The following is a 12,128-nucleotide window of genomic DNA, read 5'->3' on the forward strand; positions in this document are numbered from 1 at the left end:
CCTGGAGCTGGTTATGTGACTGCTTAACAGCGTGCCTCTGCCTACCCGACACCCAGCGCTGTCCAGCTTCCTGTGGCATGACACCTTCCACAGTGTGCCCCCTCTTCCCTTTGGTGGAAGGTCTTTACGAAGGATACAGCTTTCATAATCAGCCAGACCTCTAATTTAAGTAAATTCTCTAAGTTTTTTGACAGAGGTTTTTTGTATGAAGGGTTCTTCCAGTCTTCTGGGGTGTCTCTGACCCCACCTTCACTTTCCTTATTAAGAACTGTTGCCTTATTTGTTTAGGTAACTTCAAAGCAACTAGAGGCCTAGGAATTTTATCTCATCAATTCACAAGTCCTTTTCAATACCCGATTCTTGACTCTACCCTAATAATTCCCATAGGTACCTTTTTCTTTTCCTACAAAGTAACTTACAATTTATATAAAGAGTCCTCTAGTACTCTGGATGGTTACACAGATTGGGCCAATATGAGGATACTTCAAAAGGAGTGTTCCCTTATTTTTTATACTTTTAATGAAAATCTTCATACAAACACACAAAAAGTAGAGAACAGTAGGATATACTCTCATTTCCCAACACTTACCTTCAACAATTATCATATGGCCAATTAAGTTGCATCTAAAATTGACCCTCTCTCCACACTTTACCAGCAGACTCTTTCATTAAAACAAATCCCAGATGATATATTTCATTTCAAGATGATTCCAATGAGTGTAAAGATATGGTACTAGACCTGGTAACTCAGTGTCTTTCAAACCCTTTAAGACCAGTTCTAAGGTTTTCTTTAGGTTACCCCAAAGGACCAGAGTGGATGATACAATATTTTTCAGGTACTACATTAATCTACCCCAAAATATATTTCTCCAAGTCTATTACAGCCAAACTCTACAGGTAAGTACAATCATTACTGGTATATTTCTAGTTCCTCATGTCATAGCAGACCATTACCCTACCTAAGTTTATTTAGTATAATTTAAGAGCACAGACACAGAATGGCTTAATATTAACTATTCATGAATCTTAAAAATAAATCTTGAAAGAATAAAAGAATATGTAGATCAAAGTCATACAATTATATTCCAATGCTGAAATGGCAGGCCCTTTGATAAATGTCAAAACAACCATATACTAAGAAGAAAAAAAAAAAGAAACCATATATAGACTACAGAGAAAACAATAGGTTAAAATTCTTTAAGTTATTTATGCCAGAAAAAATTTCATAATTAAAAAAAATGCAATTTAGGTGAATAACACGCCAAATTTGAATATAAAAATCAGTTATTCATCATAAACACCTTCCATTACTTAAAAACATAATGATTAAATGAGAAGCACTTCCACAAGAACACCTGTCAAAAAGCTTCTGGTGACCACTTACAGCTCTGACTCGAAGGAGATGTGAGATGACAGACTGCAGTTCATCACTATAGTGTTTTAGTTCAATAAATCTCCTGAAACAGGAAACAAAACATCATTTTTTTTCTTGAAAAGCAGTCAGAAACTGAAAGACAAAACAGCAGTTCCTGAGAATAATGAAACTGATTCTATTTAACCATATGCTGGCCTTAAACATTTACACACTGATACAAACTCAGAAAGTTCTAAAATTAAATAACCACATTTTCTTCAGATATTTTTAAAGCCAAGAAAAGATGTCATACTTTATAATTTACATCGTGGAACTGAGATAGAGATAAAATTTGTTGGTATGAAAAGTTACTTGGGAAAAAAAGAAAACAGGAGAAAATTTATGGTGCTAAAAAAATCTTTTGGTACAAACATAAACTCATGATCTCTAACCCTAATCTCCACGCTGCTCAGTAATCTTTGTTTCTATAATCTAATATCTGCCATTCTCCATAACAACCTGAAACTTTAGATACCACTGTTCTTCCAGCAATATAACAGCTTACTTCACCCTCCTCAAAAACTTATTTCCTTGACATCATTGTTAATTTCTAATGATTTCTCCTTTTACTCTCAGGTCACTCCTAAAGTCTCCTTTGCAGGACTGACTTCCTTCACCCATCTCTTATAATGCCAACTTTAGTGTGCAAAGCACTGCTAAAATATTTGCCAGAATTACAACTGAGGGCCTCTAAGTAAAAGAGGGCATGAGTAATCACCATAACTGTACACAGAGGCCCTAGTGGGACTCAGGAATCTAAGTTTATAACAAACTCACTCACAGGATTCAGATGCTGGTAATCCTCAGATTATACTTTGGAAAACACCCTTCAAGCACTGGTTTCTTTAGAGTTCAGCCCTAGGTCCTAGCCATATTACAACCAATCATTCGGTTTACATACTTTATGTGTGTGCATACGTGCCAAGTCACTTCAGTCGTGTCTGACTCTTTGCAACTCTATGGACTGTAGCCCACCAGGCTCCTCTGTCCATGGGATTCTCCAGGCAAGAATACTGGAGTGGGTTGCCATGCCCTCCTCCAGGGGATCTTCTTGACCCAGGGATCGAACCTGGGTCTCCTGCATTGGTAGGCGGGTTCTTTACCACTAGCACCACACGGGAAGCCCGTACTCTATGTGACTTATTCACAAAGCTTCACGATTATGATCTACATGCTGCTTAACTCCAAATATCTATCTCCAGCCCAAAATTCTCTCTTTAAATGTTGTATCTATAATGCCAACTGGCTAACAGATTAGATTAGCAGATTAGTAGCTGCTCACATATCCAAAGTTCAATTTATCTTCCCCTATCCCATCAAATCTCTCTCCTCTGTACTCCCTAGCAGTTTAAAAATGAAACCTAGGTGCCACCTGTATTTCCTTCTCCTCTCTTTCACGCCATACATTCTATTAATCACTTTGTCTACCTCCTAAATATCAGCCAAATATTGCCACAAGAAAGTAGAAGACTCAAGGTCCTCCTCCTTACTGCTTTGAACAGTGCAAAGAAAAATAAACGTGCATGAAGGAGGTATCATTTTGGTATTCCCTCTGAAACTCTTTCTGGTTTTCTAGATTTTAAGAAAGAACAGAAATAAAGTATTTTAGCGATATAAACTATTTTAGTAATAGTTTGAATAGAACAGAGATTCTACACATTAAAAATCTGTTACAACAATGACTGATATAGATAATTCTCTAATCTAAAATTTAAGGCAAACAAATTATATTACTAATTATATACTTTAACAAGTTTTTTAACAGGAGCAAAAAACTGTCCTGGTTATGTTATTGGCCATATCACATTCAAAATTCTCTAATATGGATATTAAGTAAAATTTAGCAGTCTAGAAAAGATGGTAGGTCAGAAAAGGGAAGACAAACATACAATTGACAATACATTTTTTATGACATTAAAAAACATTTAACAGCAACATTAAAATATTAATTTAAACTGTCTCATCTACATGCTCCTCTAACGAACATACATTCACCAATGTCGTACACTCTACTGCTTACATTTTCCAAAGCTTTTTCTGGAGGATGACATAATTTTAGTTCTTAATCTAGACAACACCTCTTATATATTATGGATGTCATAACCTTTATTAAAACCTCAGTGGAATCTTAAATGCATACTGTAAAGCAAAAGTCTATCTGAAAATGCTCCATACTATGATACAACATTCTGGAAAAGGCGAAACTATGGAATCAGTATAAAGATCAATGGTTGCTAGGGTTATGGGGAGGAAGAGATAAAAAGAGAGAGCAAAGAGGCTTTTTAAGCACAGTGAAAATACCTTTCATGATACTATAATGATACATACATGTCACTGTACATGTGTCAAAACCCATACAATATATAACACCAAGGGTGAACCCTGATGTAAACTATGCACTTTGACAGGCATCATGATGATTCAATGCAGGCTGATCAATCATTAACAAATGTATCATGCTGGAAAGGGATAACAGGAGTGGCTGTGTGTATCCAGGAACAGCTTTGCAGGTGTAGGGGCAGAGGGGATACGGGAGGTTCTGTATGATGTTTCACTTAGTTTTTCTGGGAACCCAAAACTACTCTAAGAAACAAAGTCTATTAAAAAAGTGAAAACCTCAATGGTTACCATCACAATTCCCTAATTACCAAACTTTAAAATATTAATATTTACATCTTATATTCAGACGTTATATTAAAAAGTAGAGGCATTACGTTAATATGTTATGGTTTATGAAAATCAGCATAACAGGCTGTCAGACTATGCAAACTTGGCCTCTGTATGCTAAGAATGTACACTATGTAGAAGTTAAGGCTTGAAGGCCTGACTAGAGAAACTCTAACAGACCTCGTAAACTTGGTCGCCAAGTATGGAATAACTCCATCTACCTAAGCACATTTCTAACTGGAAAGTACAGCTGAACTAAGCTTCAGGCAAAGGTCCATATGACAAAGAGCCTGAATTATCTGCCAAATTCCAAGAATGAGCAAAACCAAATCTTAAGTACCTAGATTCCACCCTCCGGAAAGTTATTTCTGAATACACAGTTTCCTTTAATATAGAAACGCTCTCACAAACTCCAAACTAACATTAATGAAGTCAGGTAACTGTCATATAGATATAGCTCCATGACATTATATACTAGTATGCATTTACTGATCAAGTTTTCTTGGCATTCAAAGTAGATAGTTTATTATTAAAATAGATAATATATTATCTTGAGTTTTGCACATATCTGACAAGCAAAGTCTAATAAGAAAACCTATTTTATACGAAAATAAAATTACTTTCCTCATTTTTCTGATACCTTCAATAACACTTAATAAATCCTTCCAGGAAATAGTGGTTTAATTTTCTAAAACTTCAGTTACTTACAACCTTAATCCCAATAAAATCATCAAATTTCAAAATCAGTTTTAGACTATAAAAGGATTTTACTAATGTGAATTACTATTTAAAATATTTAGCAAATAAAGTGCATACATTCAGAAATGAAAAATTAAATAGATTGATAGGCACCATTCAAAACAACATTGTAACTGTTATTAAAGCAAAACCTTACTTGTCTGGGTTTTTCACTCTGAATGTTGCATTAAGCGCTTTTAACCTGGAGTCTGCCTGGAAAAAATAATTTATTCACTTAATACAATTATATTTCAGGGTATAAATCCAAACAGTTTTATTTTCCCCTTAGAATTAAGCTATTCAAGTATACTTTTCTTCATATTATTTGTGTCAAACACATTAAACATACCCCCCAAAACACCTAGTAGTTATTTTTTGAACACTGCAAAAATAGTATTATAAATTAAACTGAATACATGACATTCAATGATACCAAAGTAAAACAACTGTAAATACCAACAGGCGAGCAAGCATACAGCTCTGCATTATTATAAAAAGTAGTTTACTTTTTCTCTAAATCAAGAAAAACAATGATCTGTATATATAAACTAAATAAAATTACTGCTTTGAAGCCTGGGCCTTACTGAGGGTCATTCTCAGATGGCCATTCTCAATGTACATAAACCAAATGTGCATTGGTTTTCTCATTTTCATGATCAGTATTTTAGAAAAGAAAGAAATATGGAAATGCCTGTACCAAATTAAAACAAGCCACTGCTGCTGCTAAGTCTCTTCAGTAGTGTCAGACTCTGTGCGACCCCATAGATGGCAGCCCACCAGGCTCTGCCGTCCCTGGGATTCTCCAGGCAAGACCACTGGAGTGGGTTGCCACTGCCTTCTCCGAAAACAAGCTAGATGACATCATATTAATTACTTTCTAGTTGACAGAAAACATTATAACACAACTTTTAAACAACCTTTACTTATTTCTAGGTATTCTGACATAACTGTTTAACTACCTTTAGTTATTTCTGCTGCTGCTTAGTTGCTAAGTGGTGTCTAAATCTATGCAATCCTGTGGACTACAGCCAGCCAGGCACCCTCTGTCCATGGGATTTCCCAGGCAAGAATACTGAAGTGGGTTGCCATTTCCTTCTCCAGGGGATTTTCCTGACCCAGGGATAGAGCTTACATCTCCTGTGTTGGCAGGCAGATTCTTTACCTGGGAAACCTCTTCACTTCTACCTTTTTTCAAAGGAGAGACAGAAGGATCAACACTAAATAATAATTTCACTGTATAAACTTATACTTAATATATCCAAATTTATCCTCTTTGTCTATGTCCTTATTTAAAATATATACATAAATGTATTTTTTCCCCTGACCAAGGCACAAAAACCACAAAAGGTGTAGCTCAATCGGTTAACAATTTATAACATGATTTGGTTTTGAAAATACCAACCATCCTGAACATTTTATATCATTCCAACTTCTAAACCCTAATTACAAATACTCCCCAAATAATAAAACAAACAAACCAGAACAACTAAGGCTTCCTAGATTACACAGCTTAAAAAAAAAAAAAAACTGCAATACACCACTCCACAAATCCAGCATCCTAAAACTTTAGACCAAAAGCAATTCAAAGAGCTATCAAGAATATCTAAAGCTTAAGTTGTCACTGAATTCAGGGGATTCTCTTATTTCTAAAATGGGGTATATTTTAGGAATTTCCCTGGCAGTCCAGGGGTTAGGACTCCACACTTCAAATGCAGGGGGCACAGGTTGGATCCCTGGTCAAGAAATGAGGATTCCACATGCCATGTGGCATGGCGCCCCCCACCAAAAAAAAGTTTTTAATAAATAAATGGATATTTTACCAATTCTTGAAATTTCTTACATCTGAAGGGCAAAGGAGCTAATGCATGTGAAAGTCCTTTCAATTATGCATATATGAATTTAAGGCATATATGACTCCCTTGTGTTCTTTAAGTGATTTCAAATTACCAATGTGTTAATGACTTTATAGGCACAAGCAAATGAGATTCTTTAAATAAGGATGAAATTACATAAAACCCATAAGTAAAAAAAAAAAAATTTTCATGTGTATCTTTTTCTGAATCTCATACTGAATCCCACCAATTTATTTTTTACTTTTAATATTACCAATTTACCACTATAGAAGGCATATAAAATGTAAACCATCACCATCCTAACCTTGCTTACCAAACACTGACAGGTCAGTCCATCATAACACCCCACTCAATCTGCTCATCATATCACAAGATTTCATAAAAAGAGAAACTACCTAAAATGTCATCAAATCAGAAACTTCTCCCCAAATCTAGATCTCTAAGTGAAAGAGAAAGTCACTCAGTCGTGTCCAACTCTTTGCGACCCCATGGACTATAATATACAGTCCATGGAATTCTCTAGGCCAGAATACTGGAGTGGGTAGCCTTTCCCTCCTCCAGGGGATCCTCCCAACCCAGGGATCGAACACAGGTCTCCCACACTGCAGGTGGATTCTTTACCAGCTGAGCCACAAGGGAAGCCCTACCCAAATCTGACAGGTTACCGTTCATCCATCTTATGAGATCCCCCACTAAATATCTAAAGAAGCCCTTAAGCCACTGTTTCATACCACCCTACTTTGTCTCCTTTGCTACAGCACTGTCTGAAATCCCCTGGGTTGTTTGCTTGTTTCCTAGCTGTCCATGAAAATGTAAGAGCCACAAGGAAAAACACAATGTGAACAGGGCCCGAGAGTTGCACAATAGCCTCCATGGCACTACTTTAAACTGCATTTTCATTCCTGTAGTCCCAACACTTCCCAATGCCTGGCACAAGAAAAACATGCAGTAAGTATACTGGATGAATGAAAAACAAAAACAAAACCCCGACTATTCTACAGTCCCAACTTAACACCTTCCCATATTCTTTAATCCCTACCTCCCTTTCCCTTTCCAATTCCTATTACACACTATACTTCTCTTGTTCTAGACCTTGTCTCTCCTCTATTTCATTTTCAGATTCTTCCTCCAAACCTTACCTAGTAAACCATTACCAGCTTTCCCTGTCTCTAACATTCTTCTTCCTTGACCCCTTTGGCTGACTCCACTGAAGGATTCTCATCATTCAGGTCTCAGCTCAAATGTTCTCTTCAACCATGTGACCCAGTTTGCCCAGAACAGTACTACTGGTTTACACCTGCTGTCCTAACCTAATTATTAGCAGAGCCCCTTTTTATTCTCAAAACTGTCTCCATTTGAACAATAAATTATACTGTCATATCTCAAAATAATCTCTGGGGAAAAAATTCCAGCTGTCATATTATCTCACAACGATAACTGTTTTCTTTTTTTATCACCTATAACTTTCAAAGTATCTTAAATAGATGTTAATTCAACTTCAACTACTTCAGTATTGGAGCTTATGAATGTTTCCAGCTTATTCACAGTTGGATCCACAGCACCTAGAAGAATATCTGACAGTCTGTAGGTACCTGGCATCTGGAATCTCCAGATTTAGCAGAGATACTAAAGGCTCAGATCTTGTCTCTGGCAGTTCCTCCTCCAAGTGACAAACAAGGTTCTAGATACTTCCCAGTCAGCCTAAATTCATTTAAGATTTGGGCATATGGATGACACTTACTTTCATGTAACTGGGTTAAAATGGTATTTCTTTAAATTAAAGTAACTAGTTAATATGTTCATTACTCTAAAGAGAAATTCTCTGCTCTCCCTTCAGCGAATTAACAGAAGTATCATATAGACATCCAAGAAAAATGAAGGAATGCCAATATATAACAGTGATGAAAAGCCTGTTGCTCATATTTGTGTTAAATGAAGAACAAGAGTGGGGAGGTGAGGGGAGGGGAGAGAGTTCCCTAGCGGTCCAATGGTTAGAACTCTGCACTCACTGTCAAGGGCCTCCATTCAATGTTTAATCCCTGATTGGTGAATCAAGATCCCACAAGTCATGTAGCATGGCCAAAAAAATAAATAAATAAAGCACAGACTTTAATAAAACTAAATTTTTACAATTATCCTGCAGAGTATAATACTCTAGGCTACAGTCCATGGGGTCACAGAGTTGGACACAACTGAGTGACTTCACTTTCACTTTCATTATTGACCTATAACATTATATTAGCTCCAGTCTGACTCAGAACAATCTCATTTTCAATGAAATATAGTTTCCAACATTCCTTTACCAACCATCTTTATATACATTAATTATATAAGTAGCTAGTGAAAAGATAAGTAATACAGGATGGTAATTAAGAAGGCCTGGACTTGAATTCAGCCTCTATCACTTATAACTATATGACTGTGGGTTAAGGCACTTTCTCGAGTTCCTGACCTAAAAAGCTGGGATAATACTGAACTAACCTCAAAAGTACTGAGGCAGCTGCCAGCAAAAAAACCATGAACACTATATCAGAGTACAGTGCTTAAGCACATGGTAAACATTTAATGTTAATGATATTCAGACAAAATGCTGCTTTTGGTTCTAAACTTTTCTTCTTAACAATTTTGATAATCTTTTAAAATTATTTTCCTAAAAATATTCTTATCTGTCATCTTACAACAATGTTTGTCAAGTTTTAGGCCCATGGGAGTCAGTACGTCTACAATGAACTCTAGGATTCAGTATTCTGAACAATCCCAACAAACTGAGACTCATGAAGCTAACTGACCACACTTGAAGAAACATTGAATTAAAAAAAATTTTTTACATCAAAAAACTAGTTGCATGCTAAAAAGAAGGAGAAGAAGAAGAAAAAACACTGAATTATAAGTACTCAGCCAGCAATTCAACCTTTTCTGGAAGCCTCAAAGTAACCACTATAAACAACTAATACTGAATCCACCTGTGATGCAATGAAGCCCGAGAGGCTACAAAGGTGTGTGGGGATTTGGCACCATGCCACAGACCCCAGTACTGCAGTGTCTGACTCTCACCTCACTGTTACACTTGACCGGCAGGCTCAGCTGTCAACTCTCACTATTGTCACGGTATGTCTAACTCCAGCAGTATGCACCTTTAGACCTTTAAAACTTTCTAGGAGGCTGCAGACTAAAAACAGTCAAGTTTGTTTGGATAACTACAATAAAATGAACTGGATACCATCTGAGAGGACCAAAGTATATCTGGAAACACTGTAGTAAGCTATGCCACATCCATCTGAACATCTCAGAAGTCAGTTCTAAATCCCACCTTTTGACTGTCATCAGGTTAGTTATAACTACCAAGCACACAATCTCCAGGTAAGTGAGTCTTTCTGTCTCTCTCTATATATATACACAGATGCACGTACATGCTTGAATGTATGCATGCACATACATGCACGTGTTAGTCCAAAAGGTTCCATTGCCTTGCAAGTGTTTCCAAATTCTCCCTATACATTTTACGTCTGCTGCTACTGCTAAGTCGCTTCAGTTGTGACTGGCTCTATGCGACCCCACAGACGGCAGCCCACCAGGCTCCCCTGCCCCTGGGATTCTTCAGGCAAGAACACTGGAGTGGGCTGCCATTGCCTTCTCCAATGCATGAAAGTGAAAAGTGAAAGTGGAGTTGCTCAGTTGTGTCCGACTCTTAGCGACCTCATGGACTGCAGCCTACCAGGCTCCTCCGTCCATGGGATTTTCCAGGCAAGAGTACTGGAGTGGGTTGCCACTGCTTTCTCCTACATTTTATGTCTAGTCCATTTCAATTCCTACTTTTCAAATTATTAATACTGTGTACAGAGTATTACCTTTCAAAGATTTTATAAAAGTGAAACCAGGATTTTACCGTAAGGCTACCTAAATATAAAACATTATATCTAAACACTTAGGTAGCACCGACACACAAGATTCAAAGCACTCTGTAGACAGAATAGTCTAAATGGATGGGGAGATTCATGAATTTTCTCAAGGCCACCCAGTTACGCCCAAAAATTGTGCTAAGGACAAACAACTGATAACCAGTTACTAAAATAATGACTAAATCAATGAAACTTTCAAAAATATAAAAGTTTAAAAATTTTCTATTATATAAAGAGACATCACCAAAAACAATATTTTAGTTTGTTCTTTTCTTTATTATTAGCTCCTAAGAAATCCTGGACTAGTTCTCATAAAATTCTATCAAAATATAAACAATTTTTTAAAGTTCAGAGTTATTTCAAATCATCTTTAAAATTCCATTATTCTCTTTTTGAGCACCACAGTGAGTTACAGCTAAGAAAATACTAATTTTTTCATGTTATCTGAAGTTTCAGATAACTCATAAGTTGAACCAGTAAGTTAAAATTGGTTTATGACAAAATTAGATACTTAATTACATTTTCTGTGCAGAAAAAAATGTTTTCTCCTTTTTGTGTTAAAATTAAAATACCTATAGGCCAATGCATAAATCTCTAGTTCTTAAAATTACTGTAAAGACATTCTGTTCTTGCTGCCTAAACCTATTGAACTTCTGTTATTGTGATATCATATGAACTGTTTATGAATTTATATTACTTTTTCTTCTTACCTGTTCTGTTTATGTAAAAGATGAAAACTTTTAAAAATCTGCAGTGCTAAATTACTTTCGGAAACCAGAGGGAGGGGAGAGCAGAGCAGAGTGAGGGTAGTCATCTTATGACTGACACGCTCTTTAATTTTTAGGTAACAGTTCCATTCCCAAACACTAATTCTAATGATCAATATGATGAGCAATCAAAAGCTAATTAAACCTGTATCACTGATACAAAATGAATCCTATGCCCACTCAAAATCGGCCACCATGTCTCAGTATACAAAATAAGCATGACTGATGGCTCCTCTTTTAGCCTACTAAGATAGGAAAACCCAAGTTCAACCCTTTACAAGTGTCTTTTCTATCTAATAGAGTAAGCAATTATGCAGGCACCACTGAGAGTGACAGTGATAAGGACAGAGGGAAGAAAAAACCATGAAAAGCATAATATGACTATACTGCGGGAAAAATCTATAGCTTATACCTAAATTATTGCTTCAAAATGTTCTTTCCCAAGAGAATTAAATGTATACATAAATATGCCCATTATAGTCTCACTATTAACAAAAATTACACCGATCAAAAATAAACTGCATTGTTTCTTTTAAAACTTTACCAGTGTTATTAGATGTAAAGCCTATTTCCAACATTCACTCATTCAATAAATACCAAGTACCCATTAAGGCATGGCACTGTGCAATAAAGTGTAAACGGACATGACAAATTATTTCATACAATTACCCTTACCTTCAGCTGAAATCCAGTTTCATTTACTGTCTCTTTCCAGTTGCCTTCCTAAAAATTGAAGATAACTTTAGATATCACTGTAAAATAGCCCATAAGTAATATCCCAAATAAAATA

At 36.1% G+C, this 12,128-nt stretch overlaps 1 protein-coding gene across 1 annotated transcript in view; it reads right to left on the reverse strand.

The window, feature by feature from the left end:
• The window catches only part of SNX4 (sorting nexin 4), a 50,826-nt gene that overhangs the window by 18,801 nt on the left and 19,897 nt on the right, over positions 1–12,128 (reverse strand). The window contains exons 5-7 of the mRNA XM_068976361.1: positions 12,014–12,061; positions 4,977–5,032; positions 1,385–1,457 (exon numbers count right to left, since the gene is read on the reverse strand). Of these exons, the coding sequence (XP_068832462.1) occupies positions 1,385–1,457; positions 4,977–5,032; positions 12,014–12,061 (177 nt within the window). The remainder of the gene's footprint in view (positions 1–1,384; positions 1,458–4,976; positions 5,033–12,013; positions 12,062–12,128) is intronic.

This window comes from Capricornis sumatraensis, chromosome 1 (genome assembly GCF_032405125.1).
Source record: "Capricornis sumatraensis isolate serow.1 chromosome 1, serow.2, whole genome shotgun sequence".
Lineage (NCBI taxonomy): Eukaryota > Metazoa > Chordata > Mammalia > Artiodactyla > Bovidae > Capricornis > Capricornis sumatraensis.